Source organism: Pagrus major, chromosome 14 (genome assembly GCF_040436345.1).
Source record: "Pagrus major chromosome 14, Pma_NU_1.0".
NCBI lineage: Eukaryota > Metazoa > Chordata > Actinopteri > Spariformes > Sparidae > Pagrus > Pagrus major.
In genome coordinates this window covers 3,022,793-3,048,646 of record NC_133228.1, presented here as the reverse complement: position 1 = coordinate 3,048,646, position 25,854 = coordinate 3,022,793, and the positions used below count along the sequence as shown (strand labels likewise).

The window sequence follows — 25,854 nt, the reverse complement described above, 5'->3', positions numbered from 1 at the left end:
TCCAGAGTGATGGGCGCATCAGGGTAAGAAGAGAGGCGGATGAAGTGATGCACCCATCATGCCTAGTGCCTACTGTACAAGCCTGTGAACCCCATTGAGAATCTTTGGGATGTACTGGGGAAGACTTTACGCAGCGACCCGACTCTCCCATCACCAATACAAGATCCTGGCAAAAATTAATGCAACTAAAGGCTGTCCATTGAAATATTAGAGCGTGTGACTTTTTTTTTTGGTCGGGCAGCAAATGTCAAAACAGGACTGCAGTTTAATTTTTTTTACAGATTTGAATATTTAGTAGATACAGGATACACTATATATTGAAATTAATTAATTATTATCAATTAAATTGCAATAGCATCAGAAAAAAGTAGCTGACAGAACACATCTTCTAGAGTTTTAATTGGAAATATTTCATCAGTAGAAAGTAGATCCAGTAAGTGAATAATATGTTTTTTGATGAACTTACACTTTAAATACCTGAAATGAATTTCTCCTACAGGGGATCAATAAAGATGCATCTTATCTTAAGCCATATTGTCCTGTTTTAATACCAAGCAGCAATCTAAGTATTTATGTGTGTGCTTTCACACTACCGTAGATATGGAACTTTAAAGAACTAGTGCAGTTACTGATTACTAATTCACTATAGTTAACATTACTTGATCAAAAGGAGCATTACAGGAATCAAACCACCACCATATAAAGAGTTGTGTGTGATCAGAATAGCTGTGAGATCTCTGTGTAACCTGTGAGCTGTAAGTCAAGTGTGTGATAGAGGAGCATGTGTGGACATAAAGGGGAAAGAGAGTGAAAGAGGGGGACACACAGTGGATGTGACACAGGGCTGGGGTTGGTGTGTGGGGAGTGGGGGAGGTGGTGGGGGGTGAAGGACACAGGAACACACAGAGGCCTAACTACCTCGGAAAACAGGCTCGGGCTCAAAATCAAACACTATGTCATTGGGGTAGGAGTATAGGAGGGGGCTTGAGGTCCGTGTTCGGTGCTTCCTCAAGCAGCGGGCGGGGTGGGTCGGGGGGGCTGCAGGGCAAAGAGAAACAGACAGACCATCACTGCTACTCACCCTGCCCCTCTCACCTCTAACTAACTACTGTCCATGGCTACAGCTGAGCTTCTGGATGGAGAGTCCTCCTACCACACTTCATTTTTAGCATGTTGTTTTAGCTCTGTTTGTCAGGGTATCTGCAGGTTTCACACTCCTAAATTTAACTTTAGGATATCAAAAATACATTTCATTGTCAACATTTATTTGTTTTCTTTCCAGAAGTGAGATGATAAGATAAATATGAATCTCACATTTGTTTGCAAACAAACAAAGCTAACCTGGCTCTATCCAAAGTTAAAAATACACAGACTAACAAATGCTCCACAATGCGACCATTTAGTTGCATTTTGTGCCCCTACATCTTATCACGAGGAGCATTAGTGCAACTTGCAAATATGCCCCCGTGATTTGTTTTTAAAATCATCATCATCATCACTTAAAATTTTTTTTTAATTACAGTTGTTAAAATAAAAGCTACTGTGCCCAAACTTCTTATTTTAGAGCAATCTCTAGTTGTCAGATCTATTTGATAATCAAGAGCTTTAACCAAATCACACATCCTATTATATAAATTGCCCACAAGTGTCACTGTACACAGCAATAATGGCACTGACCTTATGAACTCTCTCCAGGGCCAGCTGACCCTGATGTCTGTTACTTTGATTCAGTGGGACACTTGAAAAACTTTGACTACCTCAATGCGTTTATGGAATATGGTCCAAATCACAAGGAATCTAATAATGGAGACCAATACATAATACATACATCCTCTTCTCAGCCTGTATCCTAGTTAGAGAGGTGAAAACACTATCATTTAAACACTATGTATAGAGTTGAACTTTTTGTTATCTATTGATGGTTTGTATAATATCTGGTTTTAGGAGATGCTACAGCCTCCTTTTATAAAGTCATGGAAAATGACTACTACTTCATTTTGTGACCTTTTCCTTCAAAATAAAACAGAACATTGTTATTTCTGGAAACTGTCTATCACTAAAGGATTTATTTTAAGTGGTACTACTAAATTTTGTGCTGGTGCTCAGTAAGGAGCACCCGTGGTACTAATGGAAAAAAAAGTTTCACAAGTTTTACCTTTATGTTTAATTCATACACAAACAGAAATGTTAAACTATATTGTGTGGCACCACCCATATATCAAAAATGAATAATGTTGCTCAGCAAGGAAAGCCACTAAAATCTCTTGAAATGCTGATGATTGTGGGAGTGGATACTAATAAGTTTAATGGTCATGTCAAATGACACTCTTTTGTATTCACATCAGTTCTTTTAATTACCAGCTGATACCCTGTTTCTGCACTACAGTTATTTCAGACGACAACGGGCCTCCAGATTTACAAACAGCTTGATGATTTTATTTTCACTAAACTTTTGTAATGAAGCTCAAAAATTAATTAGCTACATATTCCTCCAAGCAGTATGACTACTCAAAGAAAGAAACAAGAGAACGAGGTCTGCTGAAGTGGAAGTTTGGCTCTTCCAGAAACCCTGACCCACAGATTTGAAGAAATATGTGTCCTCACCTATTGCTCTCAGTGACTGCTGGGGTGCAGAACTAAACAGAACTGACTCAACTTCACGGGTCTGAACTTCACACACACACAAAAGACCAAGAGCACGCAGACGCAGGATGGTGGGAAAAAAACCACAGAATGAGGCAGAAGTTTCTACTTTGATCCTTACCTCCATCTGACCTTGGTAAGCCATGATCTCGAATCAGATCCTGAAAGGAAGGATGAAGGAAAATTAATAATATAAACACATTTCACAAACACCATTAACAACATTGCAGTTTACTCAAAAGTTCACAGCTGCAGCACTCTTGGGAAGTGCCAATACTGAAAGTACTGAGGGTGTTTTCACACCTACCTCATTTGGTCTGGACTTTCCGACTTTTTAGTTTGATACGAACCAAATTTACAGGTGTAAAAACTCCCCCAGACCACAGTCCGCACCAAACAGCCGAACCTTGGTCCGACCGAAAGAGGTGGTCTCGGTCTGGATCAAACTGAACCATGGTTCATTTCATTTCACAAAATACGGGATGTTATAAGGTTGCTTTGACATGCAAGAGTAGTCCTGTCCATAGTAAAATATTGTAAACGCCCCGATGGTATGCGTGGTGTGCCTGCCTCAGTGCTTTCAGTGGGCTGGCACCGCACCTAAGTGCTGTCAGCCTTCTGTCGGCGCCCATAATCAGTTGGGTTGTCTGGACAAAGTATACTGCACTCTGTGCAGAGCTCTTTGGCTGGCTCGAAATCTGCAGCGATTGTTTCAGCATCTGTTCCATTTTCTTCGTGTGCCACAAGCGGCAAGGAAACGCACTACTGACCTATTAGAAATAGTGTCACTGCTGTATGTGATTGTGTTTTTATGTATTGATTCCTCAGAGCTGCTGATTATGCAGGCACATACATACAGGTGGCATAGAGACTGCTCCCCACACATCACCACACAAGTCTAAGATCCTTTTAACTTCATTCTTGCAGAAGATGCAACATCCCGCTTAAGCAGGAACACATAAAAGCCATATGTTATAAATTCAGGAGGTTAATTTCAAGATCAGCTCTACGTGTGATTAAAACGAGTAGAGGAGGAGCAGAACAGCATTTCAAGCACCTGCGTTTGTTGCCGGAGCAAAGTGTGATATTTATGAGCAATGCTGCTCCGCGACTTGCACTGAAGAGTTGAGAATATTTAAACTTCTAGACTACTAGAAAAATGCAGAGTGCAGAATCTCGTGTCCATATACATTTTTCTGGCATAAATCACTGGCAGCATGCTGGCTGGGATGAAGGGTTTGTGCAGTGAGAGAAAATAAATGCTTCACATGACTGAACACTCTAAATGTCTAATCAGTGGTGGCAGGTATGTCATGTAAAGTTCTTAAGTTTGCATAATTGCAGTGTGAAACCAAAACTAACCGGATGGAACAAACATGAATCTTGGTTCGGACATTGGTCCAGACATTCAGGTGTGAAAGAACCTTTAAAGGACAAGTTAAACTAATTCATATTGTGATAATGACGATATCTGACTTGATGATGTAATGATGTCATACTGTTACGCACAGCAACAACAAGCATGGCTGAACGCCACAGTAACATTGCTACCAGCTCCATGGTGGAGAGTTAGTTCTTTAAAGTGGGTCTGTGTCTGTGCTGAACCTGATTATTGTCTGTTCTCTACAGGCCTGTTGTCCTGACAGTCTGTATCTGAACCTGTATTCTATGAACAGTGACAGCCTTGGTGGTGGTGCCGATCTTGTATTATTCTGCTCCACTGTTTTGCACATGTATTCCAAAAAAATAGCCATGTTTGAGTTTTCCTGCAGTGTAAGTGAGGATAAAAATGATAGTGAGAGCAGACTCACATCGATGTTGACGGGTTCGATGGTATTGATATGGACATTGGGGGCGGAGGACGAACGGTCCCGCTGGCCAAACTGGTTGCGGTGGTCCTCCTCGTTGGGCCGGAAACTGGGCGGGATGGGTATGGACTTGGACGGGGACACAGTGGTGTGGCACATAGACCTGAAAAGATTATATTTGTTTGTGAAAATTTGACACTTGTACTCATATCTATGCACATTAATTCTCTTTGCTTAATGAACAGAGGCAGAAAAACAAAACAGCAGCTACTATGTACTGAGTGAATAGGCTCCTTACCCTCCACGGTGGGCTGTTAAAAACACTGGAGAAATACATTACTATCCCCTTCACACTGGACCCACCAACATCTGCCTTTTGTCTTCAATCTTAAAGGGTACAATGTGCATTCATATCCAGGTCAGATGACTCTGCAGTAGTCACAGGTGTTTATTAGTACCATCTCTGATCAGCTGTGGTGAAAACACAACACCTGGGAGGACATGCAAATTTTCACCCCTTGTCAGGCGCGATGCTATGACTTGTGTTGAAGTTAAGGACGCTGGCTTGTGTTACGACCCCCTTCGGGAGACCTAAAGAGGTCAACACAAACCATCAAGTCCAGTTGCAGTTTAAAAGAAGATGAATTTATCAGCAACCAAACAAACGGAAAAACCCCAAAACAATCAAACAAACTGATGGGCAGCCTCCCAGAGCAACCCACCAAGGCCATCAGAGCTGGGGACTAACTGTCTACCCTAACACAAAGAAACAACTAAACCTCACTGAAACAAAGCCACGAAAACAGGACTACCACACCCATCAGATAAACATAAAACTAAATATAATACCACAGCCGGCCTCCAGGCTGACTGACTGAGTCTCTGCTCAGAAGGTGGAATGGAGGGAGAGAGACAGAGCCTAGTGCCCTACCCCCTTATTGGTTATCCAGAATCAGCCAGACCACTTTCACCTGGAAAGGCAGGAGGCCAAGCATCAGCCACAGTTGCAAGTCCTGGCCAGCAGAGGGGGAGCATGTTACACTTGTTAATACTTTTTCATCTGTCTCTGTTCAAGCAGCTATAACATCATTCAGTCTGAGCTGTGTTTGAAAGAGAGACTGAAGTAAAAGATATTAAAAAGTAGCCACCGTCACAATGTCAGTATCAGATCAATACTCTGCATGTGCACATCTCAACAAAGGTGAGGAAGAAGTGAGATGTCTCATTCTTTAGATACGTCAATCACCAGCTTAGGAAAAAATGGTCTAATTCAGAATATTATTGACATCTAAGACTTCTTTAAACAAGTTTTGGTATAAAACTGTATTAGAGGAGAATGATCCTCCACTTGTTCCTGGGCATGCACAGAGGATAGGGGTAAGAAATGTGAGAACACTGCACTGATTGGTTTGGAGGAATGCCCATCTGAAGAAAATGTTAATTTATCGATTAAAAGCATCAGTGGCCTACTCTTTTTAGAAAATTGAAATATTTTGCTACACATTGTATTAGTAGGTTAAATACAGCCATGCATACAGAAACTGTATAAAAGAACATGCCATCGTTTAAGCCTGTACAACACAAAACAAGGAAAAGAGTATGTTCACAATCACTCTAACAGTAATTATTTATTTATTATCTATTATTATGACAATCTTTTTTTGCATCGTGGGAGATGGTAATCAATGTCAGCAAGCAGAAACAAGACTTTTTTAATTGTAACTATTCTTATCATCTGTTAGAGTCACCCCTCTCCCCCTGCCTCTCCTGTTCCTCAGGAGTGAGAAGGTGCAGAACTCACCCAGTGGAGTCAGATGGGGGGAGTGACGGGCAGGCCTCAGACACAGGGGTGGTTCCCTCTGAGGAGACCTCCTCCTGTGTGAATCGCTGATGCTCGAAGAACTTGGACACTAGCAACAAGCTGCAGAACACAAATCATCAAGTTTAACCATTTCACGGGGATAAAACTTTACATACTTGTGAGGTTCACTCCGATGTATAAAATCTTCCCCTTTAAAAATAAACAGTTTTTGATAAATGATGAAATGAGATATCCGTGTGGAGATTCTTTGGCTATTTAAAGAGGTCATAATTATGCTTTTTTGGGTTTTTGCCTTTTCTTCCATGCTAAAGGGAGTTACTCTCTCCCACAGAACACTGCTCCTGTACTGCCTGAAACGCCTGGTTTGCAGTCAAGCCTTTAATTCCGTAACTTATGTGCGTCACTATGTAACAGGCGTTATATAAATGTACAATTTTAGATATTATAAAATATATATATTATGGTTACCAGCTGTAGCGACGTTAGTGCATTAACGCAGTTGTCATTTTCACACCCAGCGCCCACATTGCAAATGTACCTGCACCCACCTGTGCTCCCCCGGGTGTGTTGGTCTTAAAGTGAGGTGTGGTCAGGTGCACTGATGGAGGATTGCTATCTTGAGGCAGCAGAAAGCGACAGCACCACAGACCAACAAAAAGCTGGTCTGAAGTCAAAGCTGCAGTCTGTTTCCTGATATTTAAAGGACGCATTAGATGCTCCTACACCTCTATAATTTGAGAGGCTGCTTTCAGTTATTTTAAACATTTCCATGAACACAGTCATGTCACTGTGACAAATATCATGGCACATTTAATCAACAGAACTAAAAGCTGTAGTTAAAAACTCTCGGGAGTTTTAAATAATCAATGAAGTTTATCAGCTGTTCCTCGTGTTAATGTACAGATACACATATTGTTCCTGCTGCTGGAGGATCACTGCAGGTAATGTCATTAATATTTTCCTCATTAAGGACGTATTTCACCCTCTCATCCCACCGTTATTGATCAGGATGATACTTTTTATGACCCGTCCCGTCTGATCCACGGACTGAGATCCACACACACACACAGAGGGAGGCGCAGCAGGACTTGGACATCTAAATAGGGCCCACAGTGTGTGAATGGGATGCTGCAGCAATGCACCATATGAGAAAAATAATGTGTTTTTTGAAAATTAAAGTATGTAAACCTATTCTACTGGGACCCCCAAATAAAAGTATGAACCTGAAAATCCTGTCCCGAGTGATCCAATCACAAGTGAACAGCTCTCGGTCCATCAGTTCACACACTACATTTACGTTCATCTCAACAAGCGTCTCGAGTGACCACTTGTGCTCAGATCTCATTTCTCTGCTCTATATGGAAAAAAACATGTTAAACAGACACAATGTTTTTTAAACAAAGAAAGAAAGAGCTCAATGTATAACAATGATTAAATTAAAAAGAAGGGCAAAATAATTAGATCAGTTAAAACAGACAGTGTGTTCACAGACATCTGCTGCTGACATCGGCAGGTTAAGAAAGCCCAAACATGTACTTTACATTACAGTGAACCACATGGAGATCAGACAGTGTTTCTGTCATTCTGCCTGTAGTTGTGGCTTCTCCTTCTTGTTTCATGTCATCAGTTGAATAGGTGGTCCTTCAATGTGGCCCAGGACAAATGTGCATACACTGCTAAAGGAATGCGGCCCAGACCACCTGGGTCTGAGTGATCGGATCTCAAATGCATCCTCAATGCATCTTGGGGGCATTCACATTTCACACCTGTACTTAGAGCTGTCTACTTGTGATCGAATCACTCACGACAGATGGTTATATCGGGGCTGAACAGAGCACAGAGGCACATTTTGTGTCTTGTTGTTGCATGAAAAAAACCTGTTGTTCCTGAAATGTACCATAACTTCATAGTTAGAAAGAGGTGGTACCGAGTAATAAGTACCAGTAATGCCCATTTCAAGCACTGCTATAACAAGCACAATCTAAGATCATGAATTCTCCATTCCAGCACCATGGTCCCTCCCCTGTCTGTCACTTACTCTAGTTGGTCATAGTTGACACACATGAGGGGAACCTCTGTGCTGCAGCGCTGGTGGAACTTGTAGCCACAGGTTTGACAGCGGAAACCCTGGAACAGCAGCTTTCTGCAGAAGTCACAGAAGGCCAGTGTGAAGAAGGTCTTCCTCACCTGTCAGTCAAACACACAGACACACACACAATCAGAACCAAGTAAGGCTGAGCAATATGATTAGTATATTACGTCATTAAATGCATCTGTCATTGAGTCATTTTGTGAGATTCTGTCTAATAGTACTCACAAAGTTGTGTGTGGTGAGCGGCACGTTCTCCAACACTTCTACATGTAACTCTTCTCCTGTCAGCCAGGAGATGTCCGTGTCCCAGCCAATTGGCTTCTTCTCTCTGAAACAGGAAGTGGAGAGTTAGGGGAACTGTCCACCTCACACTGGTGTTGGTTTAACCATCATCACATCTAGTTGTGTAAACAGAACAATGACGGTACCCAGCAGAACACCAGCACATCCTACAGCTACAATGTCACGCTTTCATTGATTAAATCGACATTTAACGCAATTTCATTTGTAACCTAGAGATGTTTCTTTAACTCAACGGCAGTACTTATATCATATATCATCATAAAACATGTTTTCTCTCTCCCTTCCCCCTTTCCCTTTTAAAACTTTAACACAGAAATGTTTACTCAAGAATACACCCAAAATGACCTGATTCTGACATTACTCCCAGTATATTTTTACACACAACAAAATGTCTTATTCTGTAACTCTTTCCACCTCTATGCACCATTATATGGATTATTGGTTAGTCTCCTCTACAGTGTGTTCTGCTCCTCTTCATGTAGGACAGAATGTTAGTAACAGACATACCCGTCCTGTATCCTGTACACTGCACAGCACTCTGGAATGAGGCCTCGCATCATCAGAGCTTTCTTCAGCGAGTCCCTCACAATCATCCCACAGCGGGCCGGGACCTGAACACAGCACAGCGACACTCACTGAACTGAAATGGTAGAGCTGAGAAGGCTGATATCAGAAAGGAAATGAGCTGATGCAACCACTGCAGTTTGGATGTTGAAACTTTCAACTGCAGAGTTGGAGTGAGAATGTTCCTTGCAGCCATTGATCTTGGTGGCCATGGTTTCAGGTGTGCTGGCAACCTGGTCTGTATTTACCATGTCAAGTTGTTTGAAAGATAATTGTACATGAAGGAATACCTTGTTTTGTTTTGTCTTGTTTTGTTTTTTAAATGCTGGATATGATAAAATTAATACAATCAGATTAATAATCAGTTAATTGAAGTTTAGTTGATTGATTGATGTTTGTAAGTTACAACCCTTCACTGATCATCAACCTGCAGAGAGCCAAAACACAGAAAAACCTTCCTGGAAATATACAATGAAACTAATGTTCACCTGTGCAGCTCAGGCTGCTATGGCCTCAAGTTTCCAGCATGTGATCTCAGTGCACCAGTGACTGTATACTGGACAGATGTTTAAACTTCATTTTCCTGTCAGAGCCACAGTGGAAAAACTTGTTTGTAGGGATTCTGTTTAGATTCTCACTGCCCATCACACCTGGCCTGTGTTCAATATCAAATTGCTTTGCAGTAGTCAGCAGTGACTTGAATTGAAAAATATTTTCACTTTCAAATTTCTTGTAACGTACGGCGCATCTCCCATAAATGTTGCCATTGTGACTCTCTGGGTTGGGCTCTCTTGACACTAGCCACCTCTGTTGGTTGGTCTGTAGACGAGGGTTGTAGCAGCAGTCTTACTGTGACAATTTGATCCTGAATTTCTGACAGTCAGAATTTTGAAGCAGGTTGTCTCTGGTCACCAAAGCAGCAGATCAAGGACCAGTGTGTTGGATTGGCAGAATGGGGTGGTAATGCCTTACATTTACTCTGTTACATGTGCTTGAGTAACTTTTTGGATGTAAATTGTAGTTTCTGGAGTAGTTTACATGCAGCATACTTTTACTCTTACTTGAGTACATTTTTAGAGAAAAATCACCCTTACTGCATTACATTTGGATACATTCATTGCACTACTTTTTTTTCTCATTTTATACATTCATGCACATTTCTTTAAGAGGCAGGTGGTCAGCTGGTCACAGCTGTGCTGGCGCTCTGTTATCCTACCACAGCCACACCTCCACATGACCCTTCAACGCAGGATAATGGCTGAAGGAGAGGAATGGCTTTAATATAGTGCTAATCGCTAATATTAACAGATGCCTGTAATAAGCGCACAGGGCAGCAGGCTGTGGTTGTGAAGTCATCAGAGAAGTTTGATACTATATACATACAGTATAACATGGTTCAAAACTGCTTCTGCTTTCTGCTGTAATGTACATTTTCAAGCTAACAGTGTGCAAATGGTGTGCATGTAAGCAAACACAATATGCAGTGTAGCCTGATGTAGGAGAGAGAAAAATGTTATTAATGTACAAGAAATCAATTTCATTTCATGTAACTGCAGACGGTCGTCACATGAAAGTGAAGAGCTGAACACACCTGCATCACCTCCTGATTGGCATGAATACATTTAGACACTTCTCTAACGTTACTGTCTTCATGTGATTGGGCAGACCTGGACATGTGGGGGTGTGATCTGATCACAACTGATCTGTGGCTGTCTTGAGAGGTACAGACTGGTAACTCTGTCCTGGTGTAAATGAAGCAGGTTATCTAACCAGGAGACATTTCATCACAAACAAATACAGGTGAACTTCGTTACCTTTACCTGGGGAAGACCATCTGTGGTTGAAATAATTCATATCCAATCAAATAAAGACAGTTGTGTGCTGGTGTTTTTAACTTTCCTTCTTTTTTTTTTAATTCCTCTACATACCACTGTTCTCTGTTTGTTCGGCAGGAAGACCCTGACGATGGGCTTCTGAGGGGAGCGAGGGTTGGCCCTGCTGGCGTCTGTGGGGGTCTGAAGGACAGCCAGGGTGTTGGGGGCTGAGGGAAAGGCCTGAGCCCCCCCTCCAACCCCACAACCTCCCATCTTGACCTCCAGAAGGGCTGGCGTGGGAGAAGGAGAGCAGGAGAAGTCTGTACTGTTGCCCATAGCCTCCAGCAGCTGCTGCTCCCTCTGCTGCAGGGCGTCCAGTTTACTGGTGTACTCCTCATAGGCCTGACAGAGACGACACACACAAGAGCACGGACAGCATCAATGCCTGAAGCGACATTCATGAGATTTCTTTTTAGTAATTATTTTCATGAAAGCCAAACCGATCTTACCTCTAGATATATGGAAGGAGGATTGTGTTCTCCTCCAAACTTGTCCAGAAGAGCCTCTAAATGTTCTTGTGTCAACTTGATCATCTGTTTGATATTCCAGATCTGCGGGGAAATGCACCAAACAATGTTAACAAATTTAGACTTTAGAGGAATAAACTGGATTGGAAGTCTATAGATTGGACCTTCAGCCTCCCCCAAGATAGTGTGACAGGGCACTGTTGATGATGATGCCAGGACCAGAACTACACTTCATTACTGCGTTTCAAAATGGTGACTGTTACATCAGGCAGTCAGAAATTCTTGCCATGGTAGACCACACATTGGACCAGGACCAATCAAAGCTTACTGAGACCACATCGTGCACTCCTCCCACATAGAGAGGAGAAGCCCCTCCCTTTCCTGTGGACCACCGCAGGACATTATATTAGAAAAATATGTATGGCAGTGAATGGCGAGAGACAAATAATTTTTTGATAAGAAAGAGGGGCGGCTCTCTCTCGTGACCTGACATTACTCTGTGTCCATGGATGCACGCTTACAAAATGCAGAACAAAAAATCTGTGGTTGATACAACAGCTCGAAAGTCCAGCAGATGATGTGTTTCGAGTCATTTGGAGGATTTTTGACGGCAAAAAAGTGGGGTGCTCTGGGTACGGGCAAAATGGAGAGCGGTTTAATATTGTCCATTTGCATAAACTACAAACACTGTAGTGATACAAAGCTGGTTGAAAGTCGTCAAAGTTCCCATTTAACTTGGCCAAAGAACTTGTTGCCACCAACCATGTCAACAACAGGGAGATAAGCCACATTAAAACACACTCCTCTGTGGACAGGATCACTGCAAATAATCTCCAGCTACACTGTTCAACATCAATTCATTGCTCAACAGAAAATGTATTTCAAAATAGAAAACATTACGCCTCATAACTCGTATTGCAGTCACAAGATTCTGGCAATCAGGATGCTACAATCCCAAAAAAAAGCCTACAAAATCCTAAAGCGACTGGGTTTTCTCCTTGTGAGCATTGGCAGAGTGATTAGCTTTTGATGTGTGTGTAGTAAAATGGAGATAATTCTCAAGGCTAATAATGAAATGTTCCATATGTTCATCAAACAATAAAATTTCAGATATTTTTAACTCAATTTAAATTAATCAATCGCAATAAAATTGAAATCCCAGCATGGCTAAGTGCAATTTCCAGATTGCAAGACACTAAAATTTGCTGATAAAGGTAAAATGTGACAAACAGCATTATAATGGTGTTCTGTAGTGCTGCAGAGATGTTCTGACATACAAATCTTCTTCTCCCAATGTAAGAAAACATGTTCGTTTGGTACAGACCCCAACAAATGACACATCATCATTATCTTAATAGTTTTCAGTGAAAATGAAAATTGTGATGCAAAAATGATTATTCCTATTAAAGGTGAATCATATCGCAATGCCTGTCAAAATAATCGTAATATGATATATATATATTTTTTTACCACATCGTAACTTTTGGCCAGTGTTGACAGGCCTACAGACCTACATACAACAGCAAGTATGTAAAGAGAGGGGAGAGCAGGAGGAGAGGAGCAGAGGCAAGACCAACCACAGGAAACAGGCTGTCTGGGTGGGTCTTGAAGCATTTCATTAAGCGTTAAGCCTCTTTATCACACACATTGACTGCAACTTGTCCATGTTCATGTGTGCCATCATTCCAATGTAAAACTGCCATAATCTGACAAAAGGCTGAGACAGCAGAACAGGTCTAAGCTTAAGGAAGGATACAACTATGGCTCACTAAATTCATTTCAATCTGTGTCAATTAACTTTTGCTTTTTCTGAAGTTGACACCACAAGGAATCATGAAGCAGTGACTCTGTTTAGTCAAACTGTCAGGGGAATCTGTTCTGAGCACCTTCATGTTTTAATTAAATCTATTGACGCAAAATAAAACTCCTGCACTTCAGCACGACTGGAAAACTCCTAGGTGAAACACCGTCCTGGGACTAAAACTTCAAGAAAACCGTTCTGGGAAAAGGGCTATAAATGATGCTTTGTCCTTTTGTAGTAAGTTTGGAGATATTCATATCAAACTCAGATGAACTGAAGCCAGTGGCTTACTGGAGAGAAGGATATCAAGTTAAAAGTGATGCTTTGGAAAATAGCCAGTGGTAAGATATTGACAACTCGTGGGACTTATGGGATAAAACATGAAGAGCCACTGGTAAAGCCCTTTAATATTTTATGTTAAAGAGCAAAGCACAGTGTATGTTAACAAACTGTAATAGTCCAACACAACCTCCAGTAGATATTTGTCATCCAAGAGGACGACGCTGCCACCAAGGTGTTAAATACATATATACTCAACATACAGACACAAATACACAGGTAACAGACGGGATGGGAGAGGGAGTCAGAGAAGAGTTGTTTCACACAACATGCTCTAAAAAGAGCAGACAGCAAAAACAGAGCTTACAGTAGTTGGTGGTGGGCAGCAGGAGTACCTGAGTAGGAAGCTTAGTGTAACAAGAGTAGCATGGCTCCTTTAAGAACAGGGCAGTGTTTGAGGGGTGTGCACAGAGAGCCAAAGTCACGCCCCAAAACTTTGTGCTGTAGTGCATGAAGAGAGACAAATCATTTTTTTGATGTCAGGCAATTATAAAGATCATTTTCCAAGTCAACAAAGTCATAGTTTGTTGTAATTTAAGTAAAATATCATCTAGTTTTGTGTTAAACTACTCAGTGAACTACATCATCATGCTGAAGATATGTCACAATAAATCTGCTCATATTGACAACTGCAGTTCTGTGAAAGGAGAGTTAGTTCTGGTTCAGTTCTGTGAGCTGCTGATATACAGGAGCAGCTCTACAATGTTAAAGTTACGAGGCGACGTCACTAACGACGCTGTTGGCTGTGTAGCCTTCATAATTATGTAATTTCTCAGTCTGATATTTCATGAGTTTGATGACAAACTGACTTTCTAAAGTCAAAAAATTATCTGTTAAATTGACAAACATCACATCAGTAGTTCATGGCACAACTCCAGCGGGATCGAATAATTAGTTGTCTTTCTCCATTCACTGCCATACAAAGTTTTTCCAAAATAATGTCCCATGAGGGAAACCGGACGGGGCGTGACTTCAGCTCTGTCAGGTGTGAGTGGTAGAGCAAGAGCGAGAGAGCGAGCGTTGAGTGTGCGCAGTGGAGCAGCAGAGACGAGAGAAACAAGAGGCCAGTTAGCAGTAAGGTTGCAGTTTAGCAGTCACTTAAATGTACAGTGGAGGAAACGTTTGTCTGCAAATAAAAGGCAGCTGCTTCTCAAGACAAAGGTGAACTCTCTCCTGTGCTGTGTCAAGATTTTATGTACAACAACTGATTTCAGTTGAGGGAAAGGGTTTCTATGACATACAGTGATCAAATTAATGTGTTCTTTTGAATTTGAGGTCCAGTATTTATCTGACAAATAGTGTCTATTATTATTATTATTATTATTATTATTATTATTATTATAAGTAATATCGTAATGCAAAAGTACGATGATGATTAGCTGATTGAATGAACTGTAGAAATATTAGTAAGGTGAGTTTTTTATATTATTTTGGGTGAATTAACTATTATATTAATAGTAGAGTATTATATTTTATATTATTATAGAGCGTAGTATTAATTCAAGTAGAGAAAAACATGATAAATTAGTCATTAGATTAATTGAAAAAGAGAATTGTTACATTAATTGATAAATAAATAAATAAATAAATAAATAAATAAGGTACAGCTTCTTTGAGTTTGAATATGAATGTGTGAGTGTCAAGTGAGAAGTAGTTTGAATCTGGCTTCTAGAGAAAGCTGCAAAGCTGGTCCACTCTGAACAGGTCCGCTCTGAACAGGTCCGCTCTGAACGGGCACTGCACGATTTTAACTGAATAACAGGAGTTGTGATTTAATGCTGAATCAAAGAGGCTGAGAGAGAGGACATGGTCAGCTGGATGAAAACTAAACTCTAAAGTAGGGATGCATCAGCCTGATATTGGGAAATGTATAATATTGGCTATATATCAGTATTGGTGAAATAACAGTCTACACACTCTGATACAATAGGTGGTGGTATGCAACTTTAAATGTGGTTTGCAATCCACCAATAAATAGCAGGAAGAAGAAGAATAAGAAGCGCAGCACACTGTCGTCACGCTCATGACGTGTAATCACTGCACCGGGTCGAGCCACGCAGCGCAGACTACACAGCCAAACATGCTGCTGCTGAGGAGGTTTTTTAAAGTTTCAAAGGTAGAAAACATGATTTTAGTTTCAATACATCTTCCACCAGGGTTCAGAGAGGAGGGAAAACGTCACCAGTTTTAACACATACATTAGTAACTGACATTTAACTTTAAGAGGAAACCCAAAGCTTTACACATAAACAAGTTTACTCATCATGAGCAGCACTCTTCAACCTGTGAAAACAGTAGCCTTCTGTGGTTCTGTGGTTGCTCTGGAGAGAAAATAACCCAGTGATGTCATAGTGATGTCATCAGGTTGGATTTGAAGTAGATGTTATGAACTGGGGTCTGTAGAGTTGTGGAATGTGGGCATTGACCAGGCAGGGAGGGTCTTGCGAAAAAGTGGTACAGGTTGCATTGTGGGAAATGCAGGATCCAGTGGTGATGGACCGTACTGAAGTCAGGATATATCAACACGTGCAGCACAGATTTCTTTCATTTTTTAATCTGTGTCTTGTGAGTCCCTCAACTTTATGGACGTGCAACATTACAGCATCGGATTGCCTTTTAAATGTCTAACCAGTGTTTGTGTGTATATCAGCATTTCTGTATCAATTATTCCTCTGAAAATAGATTCATAATAAAACTATGGCATTACTAACTGACATGTAAATGAGACACCTCTTTTGTGGACCTTTAAATGGGGGCCAGGGGCCACATAAGTCTGAGGTAGCTCACAGAATAAGACGTTTCTCATTCTATACATGGGATACATGACGTGTTAATCTCTGTGTGAGGGTAGGGGCAGGACAGCCTCTATCAGTAGTATGATGCTGAGTGATGTTGAATCTGGCTGTAAATACCCTGCTGGTGTGATGGTCCAGCAGTGAGGCCTCTAACCTGCACACTGAACACAGATTTCCAGGCTAGGCTACATGGTCACTGTGAATTAAATGATGAGGACACAGCCTGGCTGATGGTTCCGCCTGTGTGTGTGTGTGTGTGTGTGTGTGTGTGTGTGTGTGTGTCTGTGGACGTGGGGGCGGTGACTGTAAAGCCTGTAATATAAATAAAAGTAGCCTGTAGAGCTAACTATAAAACACAAGCACGACTTGAGTTAGCCTCCACCTCCATCATCACCATCAGCCTTTAGAGATAAAGCTCCGAGGAGGGCTGATGGTGAGAAAACTTTGGCCACATCACAGTCCACTACAATGCATTAGAAAGCCGTGTAACTGCGTGTCTTTGTTGCGTCAACAGCGGTGTGTGTGTGCTCTGCTGGCGCACCAGGCTGCAGCTGCAGTGAGCCTGGAAAACGAAGCCAGGAGCGAATGGAATAAAGCAGGCCCGAAATAAACACAGGCTCCGCCGAATAAAACCTTCCCTCCTGCTACATCAGTCTGTCGCATTTTCCTTTTCAGAGGCAGCCGAGGGCTGACAGAGCCCCGCGCGCTCACCGATCGTTTACATTTAGTGCATCGTCCGACCCCCTGCACTGCATCCCCCACGATCCATGTTACAGCCGGTGTTTCCTGAACATTTACATCCAATTACCTCCGCTCGGAGCCCGTGTCCCCTGCTCAGACCCGCTACCCCGCCGCCATAGAACATACCTCCTCATCCTGCGGACCTCCGGGGATCCCCGACGTGCAGGAGGAGTCCAGCCCGGCACCCAGCTCCTCCAGGCCCTGCTCCCTGCCCGGCTCCCGCTCCACGGTGTCTCCGTTAAAGACGGGCGGTGGGGACTCGGCGCTGCTCAACGCCGCCATTTTAAACTGCGAGAAACTGAGTGGAAAATAATAGAGGGAAACGCAGGCTGTGGCTGAGGACAGGAGGGGGAGACAGAGACGCAGGACGGAGTTCCCAGCCTCTGTAGTGGAAGGCTGGCAGAGAACAACTCCTACTGACCTGCCACCAAAATATGCCTTTATCGTTATTGTAATTATTATTATTGGTTTATTAGTTTCGTCCCTCTCCACATGTTGTAATAGATCATGGAAACAGACTCAATAAGGTTAATATATATAATTACTTATTGGTTTAAGTCGGCCACAGGCTGCTATAAGATGATGTCAAATTTAAACCGCCCATCCTCTAAAAAGTGTCTTGACCATGTGTCCAGGTGTTGTCACTGCAGAGGAACGAACTGCCTCCAGTGACGTCACTCAGTGACAGCAGTCTCATACAGGTGGTGTCTCTGAGGATGTGGTCAGCTTCACATGCTTTATCATACAATCTTTATTCACAGACAGAAATCCTCCAGATCACTTCCCAAAGTCCCAGTTCTTCTCTTAGAACTAAACTCACTACTTAAATCACTTAAGTTAGTAATTAACATAAAATGTAATACATTTGAGTAATTTCGAAACCTTTTACCCTGAAACCTCTGACTAACGATATCTATACTAATCTGTATATGTCCCCTTGTTTTTCTATCTGACTTTGTTCCGTACATATATTCATTTATACTGTCCTTGTCTGGTGTCATCTATGTAACTTATTTAACTATGTAATCTTATGTTTACTTAAATTTGATTGTATGTGCTACTGTTTGATTCACCTGAACTCCTTGTAAATTCTTTTCTCTTAAATAAAGGTTTCTAGAAAATAAGGTGATATCTCTGATTCTGCTGTACTGATTTAAAGCATTTGATTTTGAACTGTCCATAATGAGTCTAGCAGTGTTATAGGAGGACAATGCAGAACAATGTACTGCTTTTCAAAACCAGGGGCCAAATGTATAAAACTGTATGTTCAGGTGTCTGTTCCTACTCGTCTTTTCCTCATACATCTCAATCATCCGTCTGACCGTCCCCAGAATGTACTATAAATGCCTTCAAACACGCCCCAAATCACCCGGTTTGCAGATAAAGGGACTGGATTTAGTTTAATACTGAGGAGAAATCGCGGAAGCAACTTAGAAGCAGTTGAAGAAGAAGCGCTAGTTTATAGACTGAACTTGAAGTAATGATGATCAAACTGACAGGCGAAAAAGATTTAAGATATTATTTGGAGGCTTGAGTTCTGGCATCATCAACAAAATGAAGCGAGTGGAATGGCAGAATGCTACAAAAGCGGTGAAGCTCGGAGCCACGGACTTTGGAGGAGTTCAAAAAAAGTGGTCTGATTTAAAGCGAGAGGCCGAGAAGCGCATCTCTGCGCACAGTGAGCCACAGGAGAGGCGAGGGGATCCCCGCGACCCCTCCCCTTGACGAGCGGTCAGCATCATGGGCTACAACATCAGTAGGGTCCCTGTAGTAAACGCGCTCTTGCCTAAATTGCGCACTGGCAATATCCTATAGCAACTCCAAAGTAACCATCATGTGGCACAGCCATTACGCACGGCTGCAGCCCTTATAAAGTGCCGTTTAAATGACCTGATGATCGCTCACACCTGAAGCTATTGGTACTCCCCAATAATACAGGAAAGCAATCTTTATTTACATAAAGACGTGTTTATTTGTTTATCAACATAAAGATCATTATATTTATCATAATGCACAGACAAACATTTACGGAAGACAATAAAAATGAGGTTAATAACTCGCGGACCTGTGTGTGATCCACACAATGTAGTGAAAACAGCTCACAATAAAATGTCACCCTTATTCACACGAGTGGCTGTGAGACACCATTCATCATACTACAAGACACTGTGCCATCAAAATGATTTCCAAGCTGTTATTTTAAGGTAAAACAAATATAATACTGCTATATACTAATATGTGCTTTAATCAGACAGATTCATTTATTTTTGTTAATATAGGCTTATTCTGAATTTGATGCCAGCAGCATGTTTCAAACGAGCTGAGACCGGTGCAACAAAAGACTGGGAAAGTTGTGGGATGCTCTAAAAACACCTGTTTGGAACTTTCCAACAGTTTCATTGGTAACAGGTGAGAGTATTATGATTGGGTATGAGAGGGGCCTCCTCAAAAGGCTCAGTCGTTCACAGGCCATGATGGGGTGAGGTTCAACACTTTGTCAAACACATGATTGGGAACACTGCAGTTTATTTGCAAATGACTGCATTCTGTTTTAAATCAGGATTTACACAGCATCCCACTTTATCTAGATCAGGGTTTTATTTTACCAACATCTGTGTCCTGTGTTGTAGTTTTACTACAGTGTTTTTGACCAGCAGGCAGAAAGAGCATTGTACACTTCACATTACTCACATCAATTTTATTTTGATAACATGAAAGATGTCCCTTTCTTTGAATCACTTTCCAGCCATTCCATTTGCAGATAACACCAGCACTACTTGCAAGTTGACATGAGGTACAATATAGCTGCAACAGAGATTTGCCAATAATCCACAGACCTTGGAAATGGTCATACTGTACTGTTATATGTGCTTTCAGACAATCATAATATCAGCTTGTTTTGGTAGTTCCCAACTGAAAGCTACACGTTAGCATCTGATTGGCTGTTTGTTGCTCTACTGTTTCACCCTTTGCAAAAGTCTGTTCAATAATAAAAGGATGGAATTCACTTTAATACAACCAACATAATGAGAATGTTTCATATGTAATGCTGACCTAAGGTGTTATTCTTGCCAACATTGAAAAGCTTCGGACAAAGCGACTGGACAGTCCTGACCAGACCAATGGAATTCTTTCAGGATTAGCATGTCCCCACAGTGATTGTGTAGACGGTCCGATGATGTCTGCCTCCATAAAAAGAATAAAATATCATGAGTCCGCTGGAGGTGTATGGAGATGTAGAACTGTTGTGGCTCATTTTTTCTTGCCCGCTCTTTTCCCCTCTCCTTTCTTCGGCTTCCCTTTTCCTCTCAGTTTCCTCAGGCGACGCATCTCCTCCTTGAAGTCTTCGTGTTCGTCTCTGAGAGGGAAGAGCAAACTCTTTATTATAACTTTCACCATGCTTACTGAGGGTTTGTTCCACAGTAATGCTCACATTTTCTTCTTTTTACTCAAATAACAGTCTCACTCACTGATTTCTACTTTTTTGATCGCTGTTAAGTTGTTAGGTCATTACGATACATTCGATACTATCCAAAATACTTTATGAATCCCCAGGGGGGAAACTAGGCATCATTATACATATTAGACAAGTAGGACATTAATAAAAAAGACAAAGACATCTCAGGACAGTACAAAATTAGGGGACAGTACAGCTCCATGGTCCCAGTAGGCTTGTACATAATTTGAAACACGAATTGAGTGAGAGATTGAGTTTCTTTGACATTTGCTCAACAGTCAACAAAAAAAAGGGACAAAGTAGAGGCAAAGAGTACTGATGGAATTAGTGCAGCGGAAACGTAAATTATACTGAATTTACCAGGTTTGTGTCAGTGTGGGAGGTATATTCTATAGTTTTTAGAGTACCTGAACAGTCCCATGAATCTAAGCTTCTGGGTCATGGCGTAGTAAATGTTGTGCTGTGGGTACCAGTCATACACCTCCTTCCTCTTGGCCATGGGAGGCTCCTGGAACAGCTTGACCACCTTCATAGATTTGGAGTCTGTCGGACGCACGACCTCCCCAAAGATCTGTGCGCTCAGTCTGGCCATGCGCACAGCATAGCTGGACAGACTGGCCATGGCTGCTTAACAGAGCTGAAAGAAAAGACTTTAAACTTGAGACAGGTAGAGCATAAATTCTATAGATCAGGTGAACACTTGGTCAGGTGAGATACTGAGGCTTGTGTTTCGAGTACGTGCTGTGATGTATCACATCAAATGTTCCCTACTGACAGGTGGATCTGCTGAACAATCAAGGGCATTTGTGTCTAAAGGCTCACTCCCCTATGTGTCAATATCATCAGGCAGAGAGCTAGCGTCAACATTAGCTCTAAGCTTACTGAGAATTGTGGAAAAATTAAGGGTCGGTTTCCAAATTTAAAGAAGATGATACAGACATTGATTATTTGAGAGTTTAAAAAAACTCATATTGATGATACTGTTGATGATGATACACTGAATTTGTTTATTAATCCGCCAATTATCTTTAGGGTCAATCTTTAATGCCACTAAATAAATGATTGACATCATTATTTTTTGCTTCATATTTATTTACATTTCTGAATGTAACGGGGGCAAGTAGGTAAACATAAAATGAACCTGATGATATGTTTTTTTTAATGTCCTGTACACACTTTGTATGCGTCAGTGGTCTTTGGGTTCAATTTGACCACAGGCTGTTTTAGTTGTAAACAACATGCTGTACACATTTTTTTATGCTGCATTGGCAGTCAAACTAGTGATTCCTTCACATTTGTACATATCTTACATACCATATTGACTTTTGAACAATACGTGTCATATCAAGCTCACATCACATGTTTATGACCTGACTTTCACATCAGGAAGTGGAGTGGATGGTGATAGAGTCAAGCCACTCACTGCAGTTCGAGCAAAACAAAACTGGCCTTCAGCCAACACAACTCATTTGTTAGAGGTGTTAAAAGGAGTTAAAGATTGTTGAACTTGGTTGAAAAGGCAAAAAATAAGTTGTTCAAACAAGTGTTTGAAAAGATGAGCGAAGCCGGAATCCATTAGACCACGTAGGTGGTCGTCAGACAGAGGTCAAGTGAGGCACAAATGTGGTCTTGATGAAGTTGGTTCTGCTGGACAGAGTGCTGTCCTGAAGCTGGCATTTCTTCACTGTATTTACCGCACCTTGAGTGGAAATGCATATAAAAACTGATGTGACATCATAAGAAATCATTGCTTCCTCTGAGTCCAGTGTTAATTCTCTCCCCTTGTTGGCAAAATCCTGTGAGTTTTTGATGTGGTGTTGAGTGTCACTGACCAAAGGAGGATACTGGCTAAGTGCTTGGATATGTTATAGGGAACTGAGTTGATGCTGCTGATGATGGGTCTGAGTGGTGCTCATTCCTTGCCGGCAAGAGGTGATGTACCAGTCTCTTTTGAGTGATGCCAGGGCCTTCCTTTCCTCGGTAGTGAGGTTGGAGGGGAACCTTTAGAGAGAATCTTGCCGGCAGACAGAGGGAGATGCACTGTAGTGCTAAACACAACAGACTATCACACAAAAGTCACTGAGCTGCTTAGTGATACTAACACCTATGAGTCACTGAGGCGAGATCCTACCAGTAGCTACAAAAAGAAGGTTATAGAATATCTGCAAAAACTTGAAAAGGACGAAGCCATTGACAGCCCATTATTACAGATTGTACCCCGGGGAAGCCATCCCATGTATCTATGGATTCCCCAAGACACACAAGGAAGAGCACCACTCAGACCCATCAGCAGCAGCAGCATTAATTCAGTTACTTATAACATATCCAAGCACTTAGCCAGTATCCTAGCTCCTTTGGTTGGTAGCACTCAACACCACATCAAAAACTCACAGGATTTCGCCAACAAAGTGAGAGAAATAAGCACTGTGTCCAGAAGAACCAACTTCACCCCAGACCACATTTGTGCCTTACTGACCTCTGTCTGATGACCACCTACTTCCAGTACAGTGAAGGTTTCTACAGACAGAAGCACGGCTGTGCCATGGGCTCACTGGTGTCCTCAATAGTGGACAACCTCTACATGGAAGAGGTTGAGAGCAGAGCCTTGATTACCTTCACAGGAACTGTTCCTAGCCACTGGTTCAGGTATGTGGACAACACATGGGTCAAAATCAGAGCAAGGGAAGTGGAGGCCTTCACAGAACATATAAATGCTGTGGACAATAAGATCAAGTTCTCACAGGAAGATGTCAGAGGAGACAGTCTGCCCTTCTTGGACTGTGCAGTACACATTGAAGAAGACAAAAGCCTCAACATTGAGGTGTACAGAAAACCTACACACAGATCAATACTTGCTGTTCGACTCTCATCACCCACTGCAGCACAAGCTGGGGGTCATCAGAACCCTAAACCATCGGGCTGAGACCGTGCCCACTAAGTCAGAGGGGAAGGAGAAGGAACAGAAGCACATCAGTGGAGCACTTAGAACCTGTGGATACCCAAACTGGACCTTTGACAAAACCTCTAAAAGATCCAGAGCAGACAGAGAAGAGGAGACGAGAAAACGTGACAACATCTTCATTCCCTAGGGTCATAACGTGCGTGCGTTAATCGCGCGTCAACAATATGTACAGCATTAAGAGGAATTTGCCTTAACGCATTATTATCGCGTTAATTTTGGCAGCCCTAATTATTACCTCATTAATCTGTAAATATTAGAATTCTGAGTTTAAATCTCTTCTCCACAACTAGTTAGTGCCCATTTAAGCAACATTTTGCAGGTGAAGAAGAAGGCTAAAGTGCTGCTGATTAAAAACTACACCTGATGTTAGTGTTCCATTTACTTTGGAGATGAAAAGAAGCAGTTGTACTCCTGTCCAACCTTTCCTGCCACAGCAAATTGTACCAGCAGCGCACAGATATACTAAATACTAAATACAGAATAATGCACTATAAATCAACTTCAACGTAATGATGTAATTTGTAAAAAATATGGCCAGTGTTGGAAGGTAGCTCCAAAAATATAGGGGGCAGCATGTCACCAGAGTAATTGACAATTGCTACTCTTTGCTAGCTAGCCTTGACTGTGGTTAGCTACAGTTAGCTAATTAGCTCATGCCTTGGTGAGCCATTGAGCCAGTGGCCCCAGAGTTTGCCTGGACCTAGACCTCAGATCAAAGGGGGAGTCACCATGGGTGACAGGGCCCAGTTCAACTGGATTGTTGTTAGCCTAAGAGTGAATATGGCTGGACACCAAACTGGTGCTGAATGGTGGTGATTTACAGCAGCTCTGACCAGGACTATGACTCCAGGGACGAGAAGACGCAGCAGGCGCGGACAAGAAAGGCATGAAACTGCAAGAATATTTCCACATCTCACTCTGTAAATTGAGGATTTATTTCAACCAAACCAGAGTTAAATGTGGAAGACAAACTAAGATAAAGTGTGTTTTACGATGAGTTAACGAGGAAATTAAGCCCGCCTTAGTTTTGTAAGAGAGAAACTTGAATTCAGCTGGTGTGCGATTGTATTTTTCTGTTCAGTTAGGAAAACAGTGAGTCTATTTTGATGTGTTCATTCATTACACCAAAAGCTAGAATCTCCCAGCTGAAACTATTGGGGCTTTCAGACTATCACCTCTTGCTGGTACAAAGTGGTATTAGAAGACAGGAGTGGCTGAGGCTAGCTGGTTAGCATGCTATGTAAATTCAGTAGATATTTCTGCAACACAGTATAGAGACGTCTCTGACATAATGTGAACAATGTTGTTTCTTCACTCTCTGTTCATAATGTTAGTTAATTTCTTTACTGTTTTAAACTACAATTCTGGCCATATCCTACTAAAGGCTCCTGTAAACTCGAGATGCAGGTCGTAGTCTGCCTTTTAATGTATTACGACTGTCTGTCTAATATCACTGTGTTTGTGTGAAATGTTACTACAGTTTCAGAATGCTGTGCAACAATAATATGTAGCTGTTAAAGGAAAATATCAACACAGACAATCATTTTGATCTTAACTGGAAACCATTAACCTGTACCAGAACTCTGGTGACTTCCCAACCAGAAATGTTGGAACTGTGTTGTACTTTGGTCATATCTGTGCTGTAGTTTTGTTACTGTTAGATTTTCTGTTTGTGCTCATGAGATCAGGCTCTATTGTCACATAAATAAATGGAAGGAAAATAAATTCAATAAAAAGACCCTTATAAAATACAACATCGACCAACAGCCGTGTCTGGTGTCATAAAAAAGCGTTACTAGGATCTACATTTAAGCAACCATGTAGTCAGTCTGCAAAAGTCCTGTCAATATCTCATTGACCTCAAACAGTGAGTTCATGTTAGTGGACGTATAGTCATCGAAGCTGGCTGTTAACTAAACTTTTACTTCCCTTAAACCTTGATGAAAACTCCTCATGTCACAGTAAAACTGGTGACAGCTCCTCATGTGCTCAGTAAGCCTTCTTCACAGTGATAACATGGTTTCTTACCTGAGTGTGGAGCCTGTACGCCGGACGCACCGTTGTGTATTGACACGCAGTTTACACGCTGGTAGAGTGCAGTGAACTGTAGTCACATTACAATACAGCTCAATTACTCGTACTTGTGTTGGAGCTAACGTTCACCTTCACACAACACACCGCCATCA

The 25,854-nt window shown here is 41.7% G+C and overlaps 2 protein-coding genes across 3 annotated transcripts in view; both read right to left on the bottom strand.

Moving 5' to 3' along the window:
* braf (B-Raf proto-oncogene, serine/threonine kinase) overlaps positions 1–17,532 on the bottom strand; it is a 36,392-nt gene extending 18,860 nt beyond the window's left edge. The window contains exons 1-10 of one of the 2 annotated variants that reach the window (XM_073480465.1): positions 17,376–17,532; positions 11,556–11,657; positions 11,161–11,448; positions 9,176–9,279; positions 8,591–8,693; positions 8,312–8,460; positions 6,253–6,372; positions 4,455–4,614; positions 2,765–2,804; positions 919–1,038 (exon numbers count right to left, since the gene is read on the bottom strand). In XM_073480465.1, the coding sequence (XP_073336566.1) occupies positions 919–1,038; positions 2,765–2,804; positions 4,455–4,614; positions 6,253–6,372; positions 8,312–8,460; positions 8,591–8,693; positions 9,176–9,279; positions 11,161–11,448; positions 11,556–11,657; positions 17,376–17,531 (1,342 nt within the window). In that variant the 5' untranslated portion in view covers position 17,532. The remainder of the gene's footprint in view (positions 1–918; positions 1,039–2,764; positions 2,805–4,454; positions 4,615–6,252; positions 6,373–8,311; positions 8,461–8,590; positions 8,694–9,175; positions 9,280–11,160; positions 11,449–11,555; positions 11,658–17,375) is intronic. The other variant, XM_073480466.1, reaches the window with a different exon arrangement.
* Positions 17,533–19,932: 2,400 nt separating this feature from the next.
* On the bottom strand, positions 19,933–25,854 carry mrps33 (mitochondrial ribosomal protein S33). Its single transcript, XM_073480205.1, has 3 exons — positions 25,697–25,854; positions 21,114–21,343; positions 19,933–20,607 (listed from the first exon to the last, which is right to left on the bottom strand). Exons 2-3 carry the CDS (start codon positions 21,326–21,328, stop codon positions 20,502–20,504), a joined length of 321 nt encoding a protein of 106 aa, XP_073336306.1. The 5' UTR covers positions 21,329–21,343; positions 25,697–25,854; the 3' UTR covers positions 19,933–20,501.